The sequence below is a fragment of the Colletotrichum destructivum genome, chromosome 8 (assembly GCF_034447905.1).
Source record: "Colletotrichum destructivum chromosome 8, complete sequence".
Lineage (NCBI taxonomy): Eukaryota > Fungi > Ascomycota > Sordariomycetes > Glomerellales > Glomerellaceae > Colletotrichum > Colletotrichum destructivum.
The window spans coordinates 2,858,532-2,881,076 of NC_085903.1; the positions used below are offsets into that span (position 1 = coordinate 2,858,532).

Genomic DNA, 22,545 nt, shown 5'->3' on the forward strand with positions numbered 1-22,545 from the left:
TCCAAAGTTATCCTCACATGTTATCAGATTTGAATGTGAGCAAATCACTATTTGGTGTTACTTACAACCTACAAGTCGCCACCGTATCTTCAAGCGTGATGAGAATTCGACCTCATCCACCTCAAGACCGGGATCCCTTAGTCGCGAGGGACACACTGAGAGTCGGAAATGATAACTGCAGGGGAACTAACAAAAGATTACAAGTCAAAAGCTGCAAGGCAGCCCGAAAATTGCATACAATTGGGATGGGAACGGCTAGGAACAACTCCCAGGAGGGTACATAGGAAGAAGCGAGGGGTAGTCAGCTGGTCTGGTATCCAGGTTGGGGGTGAAAAATGCACATTGTGTCGTCGTCATCGGGCTCTTCTGCAGAATGCATTTCAGCCCGATCCCTTTCGGGCTCTGTGCAGACCGAATCACACAAGACCGGCATATCAACCAGACCATGACGTGTTGTTACACATGAGTGTCCCCTAAAAGTGCAAAACGGTTTCTACAGCGTCGCCTGTGGATTCTTTCCATTCATAGACAGGCATATTTCGAACTAAGCATGAAGACGCTGACAGACGAAGAAGAGGTCGAGATATCCCAAAAAATATTTGGCAACAGTAATACCGGTGACTTTTCGGCCTTTTTCGACGTTTACAATGAGTTTGCAAGCAAGAGCACCGCTCTGAAATTCGGCACGCCTTCTGGTCCTAAACATGGCTCAGAGCCCCTAAGCTACAAGACCACACTCCAGGTAATTGAAGTACTGAGCAAGAATCCATGCGCCAAAAGGAAGAACGTCCTACAAGAAATGCGTCGAATCATCAACTCAGGCCAGCATACTACAGAGGAGGAAGTTCAGCAAGCCCTTAGGATGGCTGTACGAGCTACGACCATGACTGACTGCGATGCTAAAAGACATCATGGAACAGACTACGCGATCGCAGATTATACGCCAGTCTCTTGGGCTTCGGGAGAGACGTACATCGAATTCTTTAAGCGTTCTATCCCGGGGTTCAGATCGAATGAGCATGTGCCGCCAACAGATGACGTTGTTCTCACCGGGGATACGAAGGATTCTTTGACAGCATGGAATTTGAAGAAGGAACTGAGGATCAAATTCCGAAAAACCGACGATCTTGCGAGGCACCTACTGTTTGATAGTGATCGGAACGTTCTTTTCTTGTTCCACCACGCCCAATTTTTGAAGGCTCAGATCGGAAAGCAGTTGGATACCGATGATCCACTCAGCCGAACCATCGAGGACAGCCTCAAGAGGTAAGTTTCCCCACGACCGTTGGTAAGCAAACCACAACAAGTCCCTCTGATGAACAGTTGATAGCGGCTCACTTCCCCCACGTTTGCTCTTCGAAACTCTGTATTCGCTGCAAGACATACTCTTTCCACCGCACGACAACAGATCGGCGAGGATACTCGAGAAGCTGGTATACAAACGGCGCAACAACTTCGATCGTGGCTGTATCGAGTACGACGGCTGCCTGCCGACTGATCAGCTCCCGGACAACTTCGGATACGTACACTGGGGCCAGCGCCTCTTGCGCCTCCATCAACACCTGCGAAGCCGACCGCCACGGAACAAATTAGAGCGGTGGTTGCACAAAAAAAGCAACGAGGGAAATCCTCTCTTCGCAGCACTAGCAGCGTTGTGCATTTCGATTTGTGTGGGTATTATCAGTATTGGACTGGCTGGAGTGCAAATCTGGATTGGTTGGATGGCGTGGAAGCACCCAGTTAGGTGATACTGAAACAGAAAGTAGATGCTGATGCTCGGCACAAACCATTATATAATTCCTACTAGGGTTACCTTTTTCTATTCAATGTAGTCGCTTACTCATCATTCAATAGATAAAGGAATGGTATAAAACAATCAGCATTAATACCGGTAAGGTTTACACTAAGATGCATTGCCTGTTGACTGTGGGACCATGTAGGCTATCCAGAAACCGAAGTAAAGTGACCTAGACCCTGCGTACGACAACTGGAACAGGACCAGCGTCGTCGTCGTGATAACTAAGAACCAGGATAAAAAGACTTGGGCAATCCCGCGCCATACAACAGTGTACCGGCCAACCAAATGAAATGTAACCAATCCCTAGGAAGGTCACAAGGCCAAGTCTTCCTTGGGAACAAGTCGATCCGGGAACCTCCAGGCAAACAAAACTGTGACAGCAAACATCAAAAGGGCGTCAAAGATGTAGAGTGTCCACTCATGGGAGAGGGAGTAGCCAGTATAGCCCTGTGCAAACTCGACCACTCTGAATATCGACCTAACCATGATGAGAAGGCTGACCGCATAAAGCATGTACAAGCTTTCTTCCCAAGGGATCAGGCCGTCCAGAGATTCCACCGTAGGAGCGCGTCTCATCCTTCGGTGGAAAATGACGGCAATGATGCAGAATAGCCCAAACATGACAATCTGGATCACGAGACCGAGGATGACAATCCTCTCACCCCACGTGGCGAAGCCGGGCTTCTGAACGACCATCAAACCAGACGCGCCGCCCTGAATGGAGAAAGAGAGAACGTCGCCGAGGACGAATGTGAGTGTGAGTTTGGACGGTCGGATCATTGAATACTTCTCGGCGTGGATGCTGGTGATGATGCGGCCGAGCACCATGTAGATCGATGCGGCAAAGAGGACGGGGGCAATGATGATATACATGTTCTGGATGGCATAAGGCATGATCTTGTCGGTTTTGTCGTGGGCTCCGGCTCGAGCCCCGAACCCGATTACCTCGACTGATGGTTGTTGTTAGCGACTGAGGACCTAATAATCCGAATTCAAGGGGGAAGGCGTCAAACGACTTACAGAGACATCCCACTGCAAAGACAATGCAGAAACGGGCCCGAGTTTTCCAGATCTTCCAGCTGATGTAGAGAAAGGATCCCAGGAAGAGGATGAGGAAAATGACGGCAGCGGCTTTGTTCGGGAGGTAGCGCCAGAGATAGTAGCCGCCCTTGGTGGGCTTAACGCCCGGGACAGGCGTAAAGAGGCCTTCGGTGGACATGTTCCACAGCCTTGCAGTCGGGAACGATTCTGGTATGAAGATAATCCGAGGGGATTCAAGCCCTTTTTATGAGAAGTTGTTGCAGTGCTCGAGAAGGTATTACCGAAGATGTTGTCTGGCGCTTCAGTCCCAAGTACATCTTCGGGGGACGGCCAAGAAGATATATCTACGGTAAGAGACGGAATCGCCTACTGTGAAGAAAACGCCTTAGTGGATCTAATCCTCAATGGCACCTCGTGTATGAAGGACTTTCGAGGCTCGCATGCAAACCGCCTTACAACACGAGTGTTCGGGTCGCATAGCTGATATGAGGTCTCGGGTTGCTCGAGGTGGGGCGTTCGGATCCGAGTCGCGTTGTGAAGAATACGCGGAACAGATCTGGACCCGAACGCCAAAACCGATTGGCAACCGATATGTTGGGGTTATCCAACGCGCGTTCTAATCACGAATTGACGCAAAAGAATCACCGGGCCAGGCTGTGAGCGAGGAGAATCTCAAGTCGTGCAAGCTTGGATTGGTGGAAACAACGGCGGCATTGCACAAGCAGGGGGCACATTCGCCAACAAAACAACACACGCGTCTTCTAAACCGTTGCTTCGATTCAGGTGTCCGGCAGAGGTTTCAATGGAAGAGGTACGGTTAATATGACCCAACCAGAATGATAAGAGACGTTGATGGGCTTATAAACCCAATGCAATAGTTGGGAAGCCGAGGAAACGCAGGTACCGGAGTGCATTGTATTTGATAAGTGAGCCTCTGAGAACTATCTGTTAGCTTAGAGTTTGACCTGCAATTATGTTACTCTCGTGATAACACGCTTCCGGAATTTTTTTTGTCGCATGGAGAGCGACATAGCAAAGACCAGAGCTCGTGTTTGTTTACTGACTTGTGGCCACGGTCCCCCGACACTTGCACCCAAACACTTCTCAGATTCTGGTTCTTTTTCATCCTTCCCACAATGTTGCATGCAGGTATGTCTGGTGGATATCTTAGGCTCAAGGTTCCTCAAACCCGCTGTATTTTCTTGGCCAAGACTTGGCGAAAACAGATAACATCCAAATGCATAGGATGGCTGATTCTGCATCTATAGGTAGAAGGCTATAGGTATTCACTTTACTCCTGTATGTTCCCGTAGTTCTATAGATGCTTGAGGGTCTTTAGGGAATCGCAGGATCCCCCATTCGTAATCGTCTTCCGCGCCGGATGTCAAGCCGGTGCTGAACCAGGCCGGCGCTGCGCGACGGGTCGGGTTCCGACATCACCTGCACCTTTACCGACACCCCGAGAAAGCCCCGATATCTTTTCGGAGATACAGCCGAAGCTTATCGAAAGATCATTATATCAAGCAGATCCCGTTATGTCAAACCCGTGTTCCTTAACGATCAACTGCCTAGACTGTAGCTTTCATTAGTATGCTCCTTTCGAGTCCTGTTATATCAGTATTTATCGTGGGCAGCGAAACGGATGCTGACCTGTAAACAGTGTCTGAACCCATAGTCCCTCTTACCATCATCAAGGGTGCCGGCCACGAGTTCATCCCCCTGCCAGAGGGTGAGAATGCAACGGTTGCCGATTTCCACTCGTATGCTCAGCTCCTTGATTGTCTTGGTGAACCATACACACAAAACTCAACACTAACGATGATGCAGAATCCGGACGAAAACCACCTCCTCCCCTGCTCATTTCACTTCCGGCTTTTACAAGATCGTCGCTGGGCCCTCTCGTCCCGCGCACTACACTTTCGAGGAGACCAAGTATGTCCTCAGTGGTCAGATAGATATCTTGGTATGTATTACTGCGCGCCTTACATAGTGAACACTACTCACGAAGTTCAACTGCAGGACGAGGCCACTGGCATCACGCATCACCTCGTTCCCGGAGACTTCGCCTTCTTCCATGTGGGTTCGAAGGTCAAAGTATGTAATGTACCTTCTCCCTCTATCAACGAAACAGATTAACTAAGATCATTCACTGTCAGTTCTCAACCAAATCCGAAGGTCTCGCCTTTTACGCAGTAACGCGCCCCGTCAGGGTTCCCCACCCCAACTTGCAAGGCCGAGAGGAGGACGTGAGGGCAAAGCTTTAAGAGTACATGAGAAATATCATAAGATGGCCATGGGATAATGAGAGAAGAGTTAAAACCATCTGCAATCAAACGGCTATACCGCCACATCATGTTGGGTTGCGCCAGTGAATTTTCTGCATGTCAACCGCCTGTACTGGTTCTTGATTGCGTGACGGAATCTCGTGTGAGAAATGAGGAAGAATTTGGATTAGATAGATCATTAATATAGAAACCTTTGCCAAGGTCTGTATTATTACATCCCACTACATCCCCAGATTCTGTTTCCGGCTAGATGTAAGGCCTAGTGCTTGATGTTTTCCGGTACATTCCAAACGGGCCCGCTTCTCGGCAAGCGACGGCTGCTCCGCGCGCATATCCACAGAGACCTCAGCAGCCCACCTGTTGTCCTAGAATCAAGCCAATTTCAACTAATGATCTCAACATAGCCACTCATAACATATCGTTCAAAGCATACTGTAGGCCCTTTGGCTCGAGCGTACTAGAAGGGTAGAGAGTGCGCCAGACAAGCTTGGCTTCATTGCGGTGGAAGCACCTGTGATAATGTTCAGAGTTTCCTTGACCCGCCTGGCCTGGGAAGCCTCAAGTGGCTGACACACTGGGGTAAGAAATTGAACTTCCAGGATTTGAGCGATCACCAAATCGACCTTGACCATAGTTCCACATTCTATGGGGACTCATAAGACGTGGAACCATCCAAGTTCACGTAATGTTTTAAAGAAGAGAACAGAAGCTACTAGTTAGGTGAAGTGGACAGACTTTGACGAGGAATATCAATGAAAGTGGGAGGATCAGCGGGCATCCTGGAGATTATATAGCAGTTGTTATTGAATTCATGATTAATGATCCGGCTCCCACTTAGTGTATGCGCCCCAAGTGCAAACTCAATACCCCTGCGCATTATTTAACTGAATCGAATTAATAAAACACTCTACCTAGGGTGGTTTTACTTGTAAACATATCGGGGGGACCGCCTTGGCGTTCATACGAGCTCAAAAATGGTGAGATGTCGGCCTGGCCGAGTTGCCGTTGGGTATAGTTATACACCGAATCTCCTAGCTTTTATCTACTTCAAAAGCTTTGTATCAATACTTTGCACTGCCGTCTTGAGTGTCACAAGCCTGGATGCACTTTGTCCCATAATACACTATCGTTCATCTGCACCGACTCAGACCTCCTTTTTCTCACACTGCAAATAAGCCAGAATGACAAAGGCCATCTTCTTCACGGTTTTACTACTGTAAATTTTGACATCCCTATGCCTGCGATACCAAAACTGAGTCTTTATAGGGCGGCGAGTGTCAATGCCGGTAAACATCGCCTCTGCGCCTGTATCAGTGATCAAGGCGCTGTCGGCGTCCAAATCAATGACGATGCTACAAAAGACGTAGTCATGGGGTCTGATGGGCGATTCGTTTACAGTCAGACATCCTTACTCTCCAATAACATTAAGAGAATATTTTTAACTAAGTCCTATAGATGATGGGATTTGGTTTAACGACGAACTCCATGATGCTCCGTATGGTGGCGCATACGTACGTCCTCAACATCTCTATCTCTCTCCTATGGTTGGTAGCGCATTGCTAATGAAAGATAGTGGCATGCTATAGATGGAACTATCAATGGTGCCACCGATGATGGTTGGGTTGGTGGCGATGAGGCGAATGGGCTCTGCAAAGAGAAGAGCGCTGACAGTGCATGCTTCTCGCCCGGGGATTCCTTCGATTGGCAACGGTGTTCCCCAAATGACAAGTGTTTTACCTCTAAGGCTACAAAGACTGATGGCTTTGGAAACCCGGTGTGAAGTAATAGGAAAGTGGCCCAGGGAGCTCATCCCTATTGCGTTGTTCCAGACCTATTACAGCAATCACTTAATTCAAGAATGTAAAGGTTTTGGTAGACAATTATCCTGCCACGTAAGTGATAAGCAAGTAAATCGCACAAGGGAATGCATCGCTGAGCGACCGAACGGCAGCAAGGGCATGTGTAACGTTTCGGTCAGTGTATCGACAAGAGTACTTCAGATAACGTAAGTCGAGGTAAATCCTAAGAACTGTCCTTTGAACGTGCTGAAAGATGCCATCGAACTGTCATAGACCTAAAGATGTAGAGCTTCGGCTTAAGCAGAAATGAGGTTGCAACATAATTATCACTGAGAAGCCGAGAGTCACCCTAAGGTAACGCCACGAACTTGACTGTATAGAGATGTAGATGTCTGTTTCTTAAGCTGGGCCCGAGAGCATACCATATGCAAGTCTCTTGTTGTGCTTTAGCAGAGTTTCTCCTCTGGGACGGACCAAAACAACTTTTCTGAGTGAACCCCTTATAATTAGTTGAGCGCAAACTGCAAACTGAAATGAAAACAGTCGCTCCACTTGTATAAGTCCTCATGAACCAAAGTCACCAGGTTCACGCACTGCTTAATCTAGAATGTATATATATAAATAATTCAGTACTCTTTTCTCTGAATACTGGCAGCTTCTCTTAGTCAATGATAAAGCAAGCTTGCCTTCGAGTCTGAACTCGACACGTGCTGCAGCGTAGTCGGGCGTCTTTGCAACAAGGATAGCGAAGGTTACAGTTGCCCCTGGAGTCGGACCCGGCGACAGCAGCCAGAAAATGCTCCACGTCCTTCAAGGTACCAGGCCACGGGCTTTGCGGTATGTTGGTGCTCCGAGATGGGACCGGCAAGTTACCGAGATGCCAGGCCCTTGAACCCACAAGGTTGCTTACATCACGAAGGAGCGTGATCAAGCCAAAAGCCTCTGTTCCTAGCAAATCCTACCTGAGACCAACCGAGGCCGCGACACTACTTCCCGTAGACAGGCCACAGGGGTTTTGGTCCGGGTATTATGCGCATCTGGTCTGTCCGCCGCAAGTGGATCTTCCAGCAATCGAGTATGATCGGCTTATTGGGACATATGCGCCTTGTCGAGAACCATGACCTCGACCATCCAGAGCTTGGCGGGCACTGTACTGTCTTTTGGGACCTTCGCTGGCGCGATGGCCATATGAGCCGGCAGTGTTGCTCAGCTATTCGGCGAATGCGATGTTGTCTTTGATGAGGACGAGGATGCTGTACAGTGGGCCGAGGAGAGGTTCGTCTTCTTGCAGAATGTTGCCTTCCAGTGTAGCAATAGAGTTGGCATTGGGGTTGTTTCCAGTAACGGCGTTGAAGGTTTGCTTTGTCTCGTGAATTCACGCTACGTAGGCAGTGGACGAGGTCGACAATGGTGAACAGATCAGTTTCACGGCGTTGGCTTAGATGGTTTGAAAGTCGAGTCTAGCAATCTGGTGTATGCCGATATTACCTGCTGTCTCCGGGATGTGTCGGTGGGTTCCCGGTCGTTTAGTGGTGGTGAACGCGATTCCCCGATCCGAGCTTAACCTCAATTCCCGGTCATTCAAATAAGAGCAAGCCAGCAGCGATGCCCGGCCTTCCTAATCCAGCTTTACGACGCTTTGAAACAATGTTGCAACCAAACCGTGCTTTTTTGTTAATGAATTCAAGTTTAAACGGACCATGTTTGTTGGCTACGAGGCATAATTAGAGCCGTCCTAAAACCACGACATTGTCTAGTATTGTATATTGGGATCAAGTTGCAAACAGAAGTAGTAAGACAACTCTACTTAAATTGAATGGAGATAAAGCTTTGGAGAGTTTATTTATATCGTTACAATGTTGTCAGTTTTCCACATTAACATGCGAGGCAGATTAATGAGTTTTCGTGTCTGCCCCCTGTTCTATTCTCGACAAAAGAAACTAGGAATACACTTGAGATTACATTGTTTGGGAACTAGAGGCTAAATGCTAGAGATTGTGAATCAAGCTGTGCTCTGTGCTTCAGCGTTGCGGTTGATCATCAGTAAACGACACTAGTAAAGCCGGTTCCTAAATTGGGAGCAGCACATAAATGATTGAATGTTTAGAGAGCCGAATCAATTTACAACCCGAATGGCATAAATACGCTGTCCCTTTTACTTAAAAATTGTTGGATCTCAACGCATACGTTGCTGCATCATACGTCTAGTTCTGGGGTTGCGACTTTTGCTCCTTTGCGTTATCGAATGATCTCTTCTCTTTCTTAACGTTTTTCCACTCCAAGAGGATCGCAAAGAGAAAAGAGATGGCGGCTAATATCATGGCCAGGAGAAAATTTCGTGTCAGGGAACTGTTGACCTTGTCTAGTGCACTCCGGAATTCAGCGGTACCGGGTCCGAAGATTGCTTGCAGATTGTCTTTGATCTGCGTCGTTCCACCGTCACCGTAGATCTTGGCAGCAACGGAACCGCCGAGGTTCTTGGACAGCTCCTGCTGGAAAACACTCTGAGCGATGGGAACTGACAGAGCAACTCCCAGAAGTCTTGTGAACAATGTCAGACTCGTGCCCTTAGGAATCTTGTCGTTGGGCAGTACGGTCTGAACAGCTACATTAGCTTGTTCGGCTCCAATACCAACACCAGTGCCAACTAGAATCTGAGCGCCAATTCTGGATGCTATAATCAGTTTTCGAGCAATGTGATTAGGGGGTTGAATGAACCTACAATATGCCAAGTGGAGTGTCGTCTTTGATGGTCATCAGCAGTGCAGAGCCAGCTGTGACCAACATGGAGCCCAAAATCACGAATGGGTTGTAAAACCCAATTGCCATGACAAGCCCACCCGCCACAATTGATCCAACAGCCGTACTAATACAGAGTGCCAACTGCTTTAGACCAGATGATTCGGCATTGTCTTCTTGAACGGATTGAAACCTAGTCCTTGTGTCAGTAGAATCCATTATTCTTTTGCTTTTTTCGAAGCTTACCAAACAGGCAAATAGAAGATGAAAACACCAAAAGCTCCGTTCAAGAAAAGAAGGTACAAATTCGAAGCCGCAACAGATCGCTGATTTACAATACTAAGAGGTACGGTAGCATCATCACCCTGGAAATATTGCAGTGCCATCCAAGGGAGGATGGTAACGACAAATACCACCAGGACTGTAATGATGCGGGCATCGCTCCAAGGGTATTCGCCGCCACCCCACTGCAAAGCCAACATCAAGCAGACCAGGGAAGCAAGCAGGAGGGTGGTGCCGGGTAGATCAAACTTCTTTGCCAACTGAAGCGGGCTCATCGTCTTGAGTTCCGTGGAGGTCCGACAAAGGGAAAGTGGTAGGCAAAAAGTGACAACAACGAATACTATAGCCCCGATAGGCAAGTTGACTAATTCTGTTAGATGTTGTCTCTGATTCCTATGACACTTATGGCGTAACTTACAGTAGAAGCACCATCTCCAAGAGGCTCGTTGTGTGATAGCGCCGCCTAAGCCATTGAATTAGGACCTAGATTGTTCGGATCAAGATGGAGAGCCATTGGCTTACCGATGATCGGGCCAATAACACTGGCTATGGCATACGCCGCACCAAACAAGCCAGCAAACAGACTTCTCTTCCGGAGTGGCGTAATGCGCGCGATGACGATGAACGAGCCACCAAAAACACCTGCCATTCCAATACCCTGGATAGCTCTGCCAATAATCAACGCAACTGAAGTGGGTGCCGAGCCGCAAACAGCACTGCCGGCGAGGTATATGACCATTGAAGCCAAGAAGGTCCACTTGTTGTTGAAAAGCGAGTACGCTTGCCCAAAGGGAAGTTGTAAGGCAACAGCAGTGATCTGTTCTCCCGTACTGTACCACGCAATATCGTCGGAGCTGTTGAAGACGCTCGTGATGGTCGGAATAGCTGTAGCTAGGACGGTTTGACTGACGGCGACAATGAAAACTGCACAGAACAGTGCAAAGACAATAAGCCCCAGCTGGATACCCTTTGGATACGGGGGCTCGCCAACCTCGGTTTCGGGCCCGTTTTTCTGTTGCGGTTCGGTTGTAGCTGTCAAATCGTTGCTGTCCTTAATAATGTTCGCTATTTTACACTCTGTTTTACGTTGAACATTGAGCGATTCTTCCTCGGACAGACCTGAGAGAATTCCTGGGCGCGACATGATATGCAACTTCAGGTTATCAACGAAGGAGAGTAGTAAAGTTACGCTTTGAGTCATCTAAACTGAATCTTAGAAGCCAAAAGCTACCGATTTATGGATATTTCAGATACCAAAAATACGACATTGTTCGGACTTGAAGGTTATCTTATTTGGAAGGTGGCGCTATAGTCATCGAGATTCGTGGCAGAGCTTGGTTCGCCGAAGATCATAGACATGTCGCCGAGAGCCAGGATCAGGCTTTGGATCACCGAGAACTGCGGCCAGATTTAAGCTCGTGATCCCGCTCTTCTTCTGCCCAGTTATGTGAGCTTTTGAAACCGAAACTGTTGCAGGTCATGACTAGGATGGAGTGTTCAAAGGTGTGGCCGGCAGTATCACCAACAACGGTGACTAGCTCACATGCTACACTGTTTATGGTCATCTATGAACCCCTGAAGAGTGTGTATATGGGACTTGAGGAATAAAATAAGCTGAAGTACGCAGCTCAAGTCCCATCAATAGACCTATGAACCACTCCCAAACGAACAGATTGTACTTTCTTAGATCTCATGGTGAAACTATAAAACACATGATTTTGAATCAATGGCCATCCTCCAGCCCAGCCATCTTCAACGAATCATCCCAAAGCTTCTTCTCGCCCTCTTCGTTAAAGGCCCATGACTTGAATCCATACCCAGCCCAATTGGTATCGTCGGGAATGGGCTTGCTAACACCACAGTCCTCCATATAGAATCCTCCAACACCATCATACTCCTTGCCAACAGCTGCTAGTACGCTGGTGGCAGCGCCTTGTTGAACACTCTTCCAAACTTTTCTGATGTGAGGCATCTGGATCAATTTCTCTAACATTTTGCGGGTTTCCTCATCTGAAGACTTCATCAAGCCACTGCCAAAACCGCCAGGGTGAATACTGATGGCATGTACCCCCTCAGAGCCGTAGCGCCGCTCAACTTCATTACAGAACCAAATTTTGGCCGTGTTGGAGTGAGCATATGAGACTCCAGGCTCATAACCTTTTCCGTTGGGGTTCGCAGTGTCATAGTTGTTTTCCGGCAGTACGGTCGAAGCCGTGTGTGATGTGCTGGAGGTGGTGACGACTCGCACGTTTACGTTGTTGTCGGCAGCCGTTTTTAAAAGGAGAGGTTTGAGCAGCTGGAATAGGTAGAATTGTGCAAGGTGATTGACACCAAACTGCTGTTCGTAGCCCTCTTCTGTGTAGCCACGCGGTGTCGCCGCGATACCTTTGGTGAAGCAGAAGTCAGCCACCAATTTGATTCAACCCAAGGGAAGGATGGCACTTACCTGCATTGTTGACGAGAAGATCTAGCCGGCCAGTGTTATTCAAAACTTCCTCAGCGCCTCTCTTGACGCTCTTTAAACTCTTGAGTTCCATTTCTATGACTTTTAATCTCAAGCCAGAGTCTTGGCTCTCCAGCTCACTCTTCACCCTTTCACCCTTCGCGAAGTCACGGGAGGTGAAGAAGACTTTCATGCCAGTTTTTGCTAGATGGCGAACAATTTCAAGTCCAATTCCGTTGGTACCACCGGTGACCAGCGCGACTTTGTCGAACAATTGTCCAATCAGACCCTCGTCTTGGATGATCTGTAAAGCGGTTGGGCGGGCGTCACCTTCGCCCTGAGGATCGGCGTGGGTCGCAGCGTACCGGTTAGGGATCTGCGGCAGGCTGGGGATGTAAGGCATGTTGAAATAAGTTCCCTGAAACCCAAAGTCTTGGCCTTCAGTTTGGTGAGTTTGCGAGTTCTGTTCGGATGGGCTCGGACGGTTTGTCCCTTGAAGAAATAAGACTTTTACAGTATGTGTCCTGACGAATGGAGCTGACACGAAGGGAGAGTTTTGCGAACAAAGAGTGGTCTTTGACTCTTGGGATGGACATTATTACCAATATAGTGTGACTACTTTATTCTTCACATGTTTTGTTTGACTCGCGAACTAGTCATCAGCGTCTCAGTATGTGCGGATATGGGATTATCTAAAGGTCTTCCTCACTGGGTACATCGGGTATTGCAGCCCATGCATGATCAAAGCTAGGGTTGAAATGGTCTAAAGTACTTAAGCGGGTACGGTTGTTTGAAACGCTTGTTCAAGCAGCCCGAACTCTCCGGCTAGGTCAAATATCATCATTTTAGCACTGAATCGCTCTCATCTTCAAAATACATCTTGGAAGGGGATCGCAGTGATAGAGCACATGGATCGCGAGAGATACAGTATACGACGCGTAGCTCTATTTACCCGGAAAAAAGGACCGAACCACCAAGTTAATATGACCATAAAACTGTGGTGGATGGCCGGCGACTGGCTCGCCGGCGATTAATGGCCGTAAAGCGTTCCCTGACCAGCGATGATTAGGACTTCGTTGCCTCAGTAGGAAAATCAAGCTGAAATCAACCAATAGGGGATTTGAATGCGGCACGTCAGAACTTTAAGTTTGAGAGTCGAGGCCCCGTCCATGTTTGTTTTCTCGAACCTTGGCTAGCTTCTGTGACATGACTCAACTTGTGTTTGCCGAGAAGTCAAAGGCATAGTATCTCTTTATCGGCGTTCGACTAGTTCATCAATCCTGAGTCTTGTCCATGTCTTGGATGTGCTTGGGAAATTGTCCTCGGTGAGCATCTTGATTTGTTGTTTATTTCTGTTTTCCCGACCGCAAGGGCCCGAAGACTCATTTTATGCAAGACCTGACATGTCACTAGCCCACCTGCTCCGCGGCTAGCGAACTTCTATTTTGTGACGTCTACACATCATGTTTTGATGTAGTCAACATGCCTTACTCCAGTCAAAAGCCAGAGTCCGTTCATGCTTATGTCAATTATCACTTGCCGCCGCCGATGGGCGAACCTTTTCCCATTCAAATGATCGCCACGGTAGGGTTTCAGCGGACCAAGTATGACAGGCAGCTTGTGCGGGTCACAGACATGCGGACTTGCGACGAGGAGTTCAGTCTCGATACCCAAGGCTTCAAGGTCGTGAAAAGTACTATCCGGGAAAGGCAGTGGGAGGGAGACTACCGATTCTTTCTCCCCGAACAGCTTCGGAAGGACGTCCAGGAGCTCTTGATGCGACAGTAAGTCTTGTCAAATTCAGTGCTGAGGAAGGTGAGTGTGTCCTGACCAACGTCTTAGCTCGGGAGCGACAGGTGTCTACCCTTTTGGGCCTCACGTCGTCCGTCGCGATCCCTATGAGAAGATTCTCAACATCTCCGATGACCTCCCAGATTCCCAAGTGCTGAACATGCAGCCTCCCGCCATGTTTATCCATGTCGGTAAGTATGACGAGGCCAAAACAGCAATGATGTGCCCACGCAGGATAGATCAATCGTACAAGGGTGCAGAAGCGGTACTTGATCGGCTCCCAGAGGCGGAAAGGCTTCGCGCCAAGACCAAGAACCGGTGGGGAATAATCAACGTCTGGCATCCTCTCAAGCTTGTTCAGCGTGAACCACTGGCAGTGTATGACGCGCGCAGCGTTGAAGAATCGGATCTCCGCCCTGTCACGACGCGGATCGTTCTCGGCAAGCCGCCCAATACTACGAACAAGGACAACGAGCAGTGGCACATGGTTGCAAGTCCTCATCATGAGTGGTTCTACGCCAGCCATATGACTCCTGATGAGGCATTGTTGATCAAGGTTTTCGACACTAAGTTGGATGGAAGAGCTAGGCGGGTGCCGCACACTGCAATCCAAACTCCAAAGGATAATGGCCCGCCCCGAGAGAGCGTTGAGATTAGATGACTCGTGTTCTGGGAAGACCAGGACTTGGAGTAGGAAAAGACTTCAGTATCATAGTGTTGTAAATAGCGATACGCCTAAAGTTCACGTTGATGTGCATTCATGGAACGGATTCGAATCTACAGAATGGCCGTTAATCTCAAAGACAGATACTTAGTCATTGACGTAGCATATATCTCAGATCTCTTTCAGACCTTGATTAAGATATTCCCTATGTTTATTAAAACTTGGAACCCAACGTGAAATTCTGTAGTTTTCACTCTTTACGCGCCTTAAAGCAGTAAACGCCGTGCTTGTGTATATCGTATATTTCTGATGATGCATAGCGTTCGGATCCAGTGTCAAAAAAGGCTGAGATCATCTTACCCAGAGTTGGATTGACGCCTGGGTCTGGATCAATGGCTGTCAAGGCTACAATGTTCGCACAAATGTAACATGCAAGAACCGGCGAGGACGGGTAGATACAAGACAGAACACCGCTTAGACCGGGATGGAAAGAAAATCCCTGAATAAAGCACAATAATCACTCTGTGATCAACGAATCCCAGGTGTATTGCATCGAATCCATATCGTCAATCTAACACCACTGGCTGTCGAAGGTAGTATGGCAAACTTCAAACAAAAACTCATTCGAAGTATTTTCCATGAAAATGATGCCATGCTGAAGTTACCATGATAACATGGCCGCACCCCAGGCAACTGCAGCGACTTCCACCAAGACCATACAAGTAGACAGTCTGCCCAACACTCTGACCGCAGCAGAAGGGCACCCAGCAGCTCCACCGTCGTCCCCTGGCTTCGTAGTGGTACCACTGCTGCTGCCAGAATCAGAGTCGCCACTGCCGCCTCCGCCTCCACTATTACCTCCCCCGCTACCTCCCTTTGCCCGCTTGCAGATGTTGTTGCTGCCCAGTAATGTTGCCGTCGCCGATGCTCGATTTGTCGGTGTCCACGTCTGGTCGCCAGCGCGCGTACTCGGAGTCAAGGTTGCCTCAAAATCGATCTCGCCTCCCTTCCTTATTGACGTGGACGAAGTTGTGGTCAATAACGCCTGCGTCGGCTCGGGCAGATCCTCAAGCGGCGGCGTTGTTTCGGGAAAAGACGCCGTCCTTGACTGCTGCTGGCTAGACGTCGTGCTGCGCTTAGCATCGCCACCAGCGTTACCAGTTTCAACGCTTTTCCGACACTTCCCCTCTTCTGTGCATGTATGTCCGGCGTCGCAGTATCCACCGCCAGGGCAGCACACTTTACCGAAAGGACAACAACCGTCCACATGACATGTGTCTCCGGCGTCGCAGTAACTGCCATCAAAGTGGCAGCAAGTTGCACCTAATGGCATACATTTGGACCCGCAGCTTGCCTTTCCGATCCCACACTGCCCTGTGCCAGCCCCATCGCTGCCGCCCACCTTTCTGCACTTCCCCTCTTCTGTGCATGTATGTCCGGCGTCGCAGTATCCACCGCCAGGGCAGCACACTTTACCGAAAGGACAACAACCGTCCACATGACATGTGTCTCCGGCGTCGCAGTGACCGCCACCAGGGCAGCATACGTCGCCGGCGGGCATGCAGCCGCCATTGCAGTCGTCTTTTCCGGGACCACACTCCAGAAGAGGGCCAGAACAGGTCTGACCAACCGGGCAGCATCCAGGATTGTTGCAGTAATTGCCAGCGTCACAGTATCTGCCCCCAGGGCAACATGTACCAGAATAAGGGATACATCCGTTGCTGCATCTTTTCATGCCTCGCTTCTCGCATGAGTCGGTGGCGCCGAAGTTGATGTCGATTCCGAAGGATCCGATTCCAGAGAAGGAGTTAACCCGAGAACCTTCGTTGTAACGGGTGAAATTATGATAAGCTTCGGCAAAGTAAATGAGAAAGCCAGAGATGGCCAGAGAAAATGAATTAAACCGCATTGCGATATACCTTAGAGATTAGATTGAATGATGGTGGATGGTGGTGCTGGTGGACGGTGGTGCTGATGGAGGAAGACGGGCAGAAGACCAACATTCGAACTAATCATTAAATACCTATAACAGCACCCACTAAATGCAAAACAAAAGAAGGAGAATGAAGCCGAGCTGAAATGGATCGCGTACTCCTGTAAGCCTTCTAGACCAAGCAAAAAACACTGTCGGTCGTTGTGTGGCGCAACTCCTCCGCTTTCGGCTCCTCACGCACAGTAATAGAGCAAAGGAGGGATACAAAGAGCGCCTTAGTTTGAAACGAGGCATAGTTCTACTGTTTGCTTTCAAAAACTTCTTTATCACTAAAGTTTACCTTGTAGCCTGGGGTGTAAAACGTAAGTATTTTCTAGCCTTCCTTTCTCGAGATAATAGGGCATTCTTTAGGTAAATATTTCGCTTCCGCATATAACTGAAAGCCAATTCAAGGTAAGCGTCTTTACTATAGTAAACTATCCTAGTTCTACTGCATATTGTAGCGATAAAAGGCTGGCAGATAAAAATAAAATAAAAAACCAGGAGGCGTGTGCTAGTAGCCTAAACACTGCTGTGGCTTGGAGCAGGGCTCCTAGGCTTATAAACGCCGGGTGCGTCTTAAATCAGGGCATCAACAATAAAAAATATCTGGGCGCTGATTCGAACATGATCTAGATGATCTACGGTTGTTATGCCTTTGAGGTTTGTAGATTGATGGCCTTTGTGGAAAGGCGTTGAATGCGTTTTTTATGATTGTTGCACAACGCTGAAAGCGGACATGGCTTGCAGCCACGTCCACGAGTGATCGCTTAGCGAAGCGCCTGGCGCCCTAGCAACTACCCTTTCTGCAAACGGAACTAGCTGCGGCTACAATACGTAACAAAGTAGCCTGCTTGGCTTAGACTTAGCCGCACCTTGCTTGACATCCCTGCACCTGCTACAAATCTTGTGAACTATGCTCTCTGCCTAAGCGTTGAACTAGAATAAACAGCTTAAGAATCTTAACTTTATACAACCTGAGGACAGATTTATTGTTGTACAGAGCTTCTAGGAGTGTAGCCTTATCGAATGCTAGTTAATTCATTTGTACCTAAAAGTACATTACGCAATTGCCGAAATTATCCGTTAGAGAGGGATTACTTTGATGTTTTTCAGCTGAAGACAGTTTGCAACAAGATTTGGGCCCCAACGCTTGGCAATAATTTGATTCAGCTTAGCGGCACCTGTTTCACGCCCTTCTCCTATTTTTCTGGTGTCTAAGCCTTGATGCATGAGGAACAGTCTGAAACATCTGTCTTACAGACTCGTTGAAAGCTGACTGATGTGCTGCGCCCGCGCAACTTTAAGAGGTAATGGTGGCAATTATTCTTTGTACAATCAAGGATTAGTAGATTCAGATATGTACATAGTATGATCCTTGCAAGAGAGCATTTATGTGATGCGGCCCCTAAAGGAAATAACACATTGCCGTCTTCAAACTACTTAAAGTCTGAGCTGGCTATCATTAGGCATACATTTGCACGTAAATGAAGACCACGAGCACCGTGACTGACTTTCACTTCATCTGGGATATCATCGTTCCATTATTGATTCCGATTTCGTTCCTAGACACTAGCAACACCTCGACATGGCTCCTAAGGGAGGTAAAGGAGGAAGCAGTGGAGGAAACCTAAGCATCCCAGCAAGCTGCCCAGGAGCGTTCTCGTCTCCGGACTCTCTTGTTGTTTTTGTATTAAGCATCCTGGTATTTGTTTTCTTCGTCGCCGTGTTCTTCTTGCGTTGTTCTTCAAATGTAAGGGTCAGTCCTGGAAAGAAACTAGTCGGGTTGCCATATGTTCTTTCTGTCACATGCTTCCTTATGTAAGTTACATGCTCTCACTATACATTAGAATTGGGAAGTGCTGACTCTTTTGAAGCGGTTTTGCCTGCCATTGGATATCACTATTATTTCGAGAATGCGATGTAGGAAGCTACTACGACTTCTACTACTGGAAAATTGCGGTAAATGTCTTGATTGGGATTGGGAACTGGTTTCTCTTATTCGTCATCGTGTGGACTCTCAACACGATGCTTCAAGAGCACCTTGGATACCGCATGACCTCTTGCAAGGTCGTCTGCATAGTCATTTTAGCGGTAACTGGGATGTTGACTTGTGCGCGCATTGGTCTGGGATCCTACGATCTCTGGATTCTTGCCGAATACTGGGAGTCTTCATACGACGCATATCCGAAACTGAATGTTGCGTACTGGGGGTTTTATCTTCTCAGCACCGTCACTTCTGGGATTTTCTCGCTCATTACAGCAATACCCTTAAATTCAAGGCTTCTTCTTGGTTCAGTAAGATCTCTCACCTCCAAAGTTGGATACTACTAACATATGACAGCGCTTGCTTGGCTGGATCGTTACCCTTCTTATCTCCAACGTCATTTATGTCCTCCTAATTACGGTTTTATGCTTGTTGGACCTTATGGCCTCCATCGACAGCTGGATAACTTGGACTGTAGTTGGATACACCGCGGACTTTTTTCGAGCCCTAACTTGCCTTCTCTTCATCTTTGTTGCACATAATTTAGCCTGGTCCAAGGAAACATCAACCGGTACAAACACAACTGCCACGGTTACGCATCATCAACCGATGTATGAGTCTGTGTTCATTGCACACCAACAACATCCGCAAGATGCTCCAAAAAGTGGGAAGCCCTATTACCACAAATAGAAATCAGTGTATGCTAGTTGGGTAGAAGTTCACAAGTGCCACTATGTGTCCCAGTTGCAGCCAGATTACCTGCCGCCCTAAGGTCGCGCGAGCAGGGTGAGCAGACATGAGCAGTTAGTGGATTGTTAGCAAGGATGTGTTCCCAATGCCAGCTGTTCTATGCGCTATTCCACCATATGAACGTCGCGTTGCTAATTGCCAGGACTCAGTGAAGCCAATCTTAGTTGCTTTTGGACATATCAGCTAACTGCTCTGTTCAAATATCCCTAGTGATTGGTTCTGTGCCGTTTTCCACCCACATCTCATACGTAACTTGCTGGTGAAGACTATTGTCCTCTTGCTGAAGTGTTGCTATACTCATATCAGCTTCATCCAGCCGTTTGCTAACCTTGCTGAGCAACAGCTCCCGAGACACTATCACTCATTCATCATCATGACTATATGTGCTCTTCCGTGACCATAGCAGTCTCTCATGCTTCCTTAAGTCTCCTGACTTTCGAGGGGTAATTCCAGCAAAGTTTAGGACCTTTCAGGTGTGTCAGGGAGTGGTATATGTCAAAGGAGTGCTGGTATAGGCATCTGTCGTGTATAGTCTATATGCCTGTTTTTAAATGGCGGATTGTCTAGTTCCAGATCACTTCTCATGCTGAGGGAGTGCTCTGCTTTACCGTCCGTACAAAGGGGACCACTTGCTGCGAGCGCGAATTTTGTCCCCGTAATGGTAGAAAAGGAAAGGGATAGGGGCCAGAACTACACCAAACAGTGCCAGTAGTGAAGTAGCACGAGCGACGCCAATAGCAGTGTACATGGATGTTCTATGTAGTAGTCAATAAAACAGCAAGACAAGTCAGGATTCTGGGAAGATACTTACGCGAAACCCGGAAAGCCGGATGCGAACAGAGATCGCATAAACGTGTTCGCCGCGATCGCCGAGTTTGAGTTGACTCCGTAGCAGTCGACAATGTAGTTCATCCCCTGCATGTTGATCAAGATAATATCGACGCCAATACGCACTCCGGCAATGGTCTGTGGCCATGGCCCTGTGGATGGAGAGCTAGTCGCCGAAAACCAGAACATGCCTCCCGGCAGAAGAAATGTTCCGATCATCATGAGCAGCAATCTGTTCTCTTGAGGACGTCCAGCCTTGGGGTCGGGGGAGAGCTTGGTGTTGACCGTTGTGACGATGAGGGCGCTGCCAAGGATCGTCCCAAGTAAGATGGACAGCAGCGGGAGGCTAGCCGAAGTGGCATCCCAATGGCGCTCCCGCTCAAAAGACATTGGGTAAGCGAGGAAAAAGACGTACATCAGCCCTGGAACACAATCAGTCAGAACTTTGGCAGCAGCTTTCGCGGGATAGATGACGCACCGAAGACCACAGAGATGTAAGTGGACATCAACAAAAGGATGGGCTCTAGAAAGAGCATTTTGGCAGGACGGGAGGGAAATCTCTCCACAATGTCATTGGGACTGCTCTCTTGCTCTTCCGACTTGGCTCGCAGTGCCCAGTTACGCGTCATGTGGCGCATGCGCTTCGCTCGCCTTTCCAACAGAATCGGGGAGTATGTCTCTGTCAAAACCAGGTAGGTGACCGCAGCCACACCGAGAGTGAATATGGCAGTGATATTGAAGATCCAGCGCCAGCCCAACGTGCTCTTGACAATAATGGAGCCTATCATCGGATCAAGCACAGGCCCAATCATTAGGAACATCCCCGTGCAAGGCATGGCAAATCCTCTCTGCTTTGGGGTCCAAATGTCGGTCAAGGTGCCGCTCAGGATGGCGGAAGACGCGGCGCCAAAAACGCCTTGTAAAAAGCGGAAGACAAAGATGGTGAAGAGGCTTTGAGCATTCGTTGCCGGTAGCTGAAGAATAGCAAACGTTACATAGCCAGTCAACAGTGGCCGCTTCCTACCATAACGCTCAGACAAGGGCCTGGAAACGGCCTGTTAGCATGGCATATTCGTCGTCGTTGGGATGTGGGAGGGTTCGTACCCGAAGATGATAGGGCCAACTGCAAAACCAAGCATAAACAGCGACGTGCCGCCAAAGACCATGGTTTGTACGGTGGTATTGTACTCTGCAGCCGTCACGCCAGCAGCCGGGCTAAAGACTGATGATGAGAATGTCGTGGATAGCACGTAGAGGGCCAATACTAGTGTAATGAGCCATTTTCGTGGAGTGGGAAGGTTCTGGGGATGGCCCTTGTCTTCTGGACCAAGCCAGTCAACGATGAAGTCTCCTCCTTGGATCTTGGCAAAAACCTGCTCGTCCAGTGAAAATACATTTTCGGAAGACGGAGCCTCTGCAGAGGTTGCGTGTGGTGTTGATGCCATGGTGATCTTAATTCGAGTCTGGAAGAGAGTGAAGGAAGTGGCAGATCGATATTGCTCAAACTACATAATGGAGTCAGCCAGTTTTGGGAATAGACATCTAAGAAACAATGGATGACTGACAGGAACAATAATTTTTCAATTCACTGACTCTACGGTGTCGTCGACAGTGCAGAGGCCCCCAAGTTGTTGACTGTGGCCTCTCTTTTGAACGCAATGACCAGGGTTTATATGAAAGCAATCCAGGCGCAAAACATGAATCCCGTGCTCATTACTTTTCAAAAGCATGGAACCTTCGTAGAAGTGGGACGGTGGACAACGGCGACACTCGAGGCGTAATAGAACTATCCGCACCGCGAAACCCGGAAAACGCACGATATACCTTGCAAACAAGTAATTCATGCTTGGAGGTACGCATCTCTCTATTGCCCACCGAGGTCAAAGGTTTCGCTTTGCATATGTACTCGGATCATGTCGCAGTCTCTTAAATCGGGCAGTTCGAGTTCTAGCAAGTCTCAAAGACTCAATTCCACAGTTGAGCCTGTTCAGAAGCATCGTTCACCTTTCTCACCTTCAAGGAAAATTTCACTTCGACTTCTCATTGATTTCATCCTCGGGGTTTGAATAGATGCCGCGCCATCGAGTGGTTGTGCGTTGGAGCTCCCCGAGTTGTAGCGGGCGCGGCAACTGTTCCCCGATGCACCAGCATCACGGCCAAAGCTAG

At 48.4% G+C, this 22,545-nt stretch overlaps 10 protein-coding genes across 10 annotated transcripts; 5 read left to right on the forward strand and 5 right to left on the reverse strand.

Moving 5' to 3' along the window:
• Positions 1-472: 472 nt before the first annotated feature.
• Positions 473-1,837, forward strand: CDEST_12727 (uncharacterized protein). The gene is made up of 2 exons (XM_062928883.1): positions 473-1,266; positions 1,331-1,837. Exons 1-2 carry the CDS (start codon positions 551-553, stop codon positions 1,746-1,748), a joined length of 1,134 nt encoding a protein of 377 aa, XP_062784934.1. The 5' UTR covers positions 473-550; the 3' UTR covers positions 1,749-1,837.
• A 273-nt stretch (positions 1,838-2,110) lies between these two features.
• On the reverse strand, positions 2,111-3,017 carry CDEST_12728 (Putative RTA-like protein; the record flags this gene model as incomplete). The annotated part of the gene is made up of 2 exons (XM_062928884.1): positions 2,111-2,748; positions 2,819-3,017. 2 exons carry the CDS (start codon positions 3,015-3,017, stop codon positions 2,111-2,113), a joined length of 837 nt encoding a protein of 278 aa, XP_062784935.1.
• Positions 3,018-4,403: 1,386 nt separating this feature from the next.
• CDEST_12729 (Putative (S)-ureidoglycine aminohydrolase, cupin domain, acetate kinase EutQ, rmlC-like jelly roll) lies at positions 4,404-5,161 on the forward strand. The gene is made up of 5 exons (XM_062928885.1): positions 4,404-4,442; positions 4,500-4,599; positions 4,667-4,802; positions 4,859-4,933; positions 4,996-5,161. Exons 1-5 carry the CDS (start codon positions 4,430-4,432, stop codon positions 5,101-5,103), a joined length of 432 nt encoding a protein of 143 aa, XP_062784936.1. The 5' UTR covers positions 4,404-4,429; the 3' UTR covers positions 5,104-5,161.
• A 1,197-nt stretch (positions 5,162-6,358) lies between these two features.
• Positions 6,359-6,904, forward strand: CDEST_12730 (uncharacterized protein; the record flags this gene model as incomplete). The annotated part of the gene is made up of 3 exons (XM_062928886.1): positions 6,359-6,521; positions 6,580-6,635; positions 6,698-6,904. 3 exons carry the CDS (start codon positions 6,359-6,361, stop codon positions 6,902-6,904), a joined length of 426 nt encoding a protein of 141 aa, XP_062784937.1.
• Positions 6,905-9,127: 2,223 nt separating this feature from the next.
• On the reverse strand, positions 9,128-11,088 carry CDEST_12731 (Putative major facilitator superfamily, MFS transporter superfamily; the record flags this gene model as incomplete). Its single annotated transcript, XM_062928887.1, has 4 exons — positions 9,128-9,590; positions 9,646-9,855; positions 9,909-10,314; positions 10,467-11,088. The coding sequence occupies 4 exons, from the start codon at positions 11,086-11,088 to the stop codon at positions 9,128-9,130; spliced, it is 1,701 nt and encodes a 566-aa protein (XP_062784938.1).
• A 579-nt stretch (positions 11,089-11,667) lies between these two features.
• Positions 11,668-12,790, reverse strand: CDEST_12732 (Putative short-chain dehydrogenase/reductase SDR, NAD(P)-binding domain superfamily; the record flags this gene model as incomplete). Its single annotated transcript, XM_062928888.1, has 2 exons — positions 11,668-12,329; positions 12,391-12,790. 2 exons carry the CDS (start codon positions 12,788-12,790, stop codon positions 11,668-11,670), a joined length of 1,062 nt encoding a protein of 353 aa, XP_062784939.1.
• A 1,079-nt stretch (positions 12,791-13,869) lies between these two features.
• Positions 13,870-14,839, forward strand: CDEST_12733 (Putative hydroxylase/desaturase AsaB; the record flags this gene model as incomplete). The annotated part of the gene is made up of 2 exons (XM_062928889.1): positions 13,870-14,171; positions 14,230-14,839. The coding sequence occupies 2 exons, from the start codon at positions 13,870-13,872 to the stop codon at positions 14,837-14,839; spliced, it is 912 nt and encodes a 303-aa protein (XP_062784940.1).
• Positions 14,840-15,503: 664 nt separating this feature from the next.
• Positions 15,504-16,414, reverse strand: CDEST_12734 (uncharacterized protein; the record flags this gene model as incomplete). Its single annotated transcript, XM_062928890.1, has 2 exons — positions 15,504-16,081; positions 16,186-16,414. The coding sequence occupies 2 exons, from the start codon at positions 16,412-16,414 to the stop codon at positions 15,504-15,506; spliced, it is 807 nt and encodes a 268-aa protein (XP_062784941.1).
• A 1,988-nt stretch (positions 16,415-18,402) lies between these two features.
• CDEST_12735 (uncharacterized protein) lies at positions 18,403-19,491 on the forward strand (the record flags this gene model as incomplete). The annotated part of the gene is made up of 3 exons (XM_062928891.1): positions 18,403-18,635; positions 18,692-19,112; positions 19,159-19,491. The coding sequence occupies 3 exons, from the start codon at positions 18,403-18,405 to the stop codon at positions 19,489-19,491; spliced, it is 987 nt and encodes a 328-aa protein (XP_062784942.1).
• Positions 19,492-20,155: 664 nt separating this feature from the next.
• CDEST_12736 (Putative major facilitator superfamily, MFS transporter superfamily) lies at positions 20,156-21,824 on the reverse strand (the record flags this gene model as incomplete). Its single annotated transcript, XM_062928892.1, has 4 exons — positions 20,156-20,306; positions 20,363-20,801; positions 20,858-21,423; positions 21,484-21,824. 4 exons carry the CDS (start codon positions 21,822-21,824, stop codon positions 20,156-20,158), a joined length of 1,497 nt encoding a protein of 498 aa, XP_062784943.1.
• Positions 21,825-22,545: the final 721 nt, after the last annotated feature.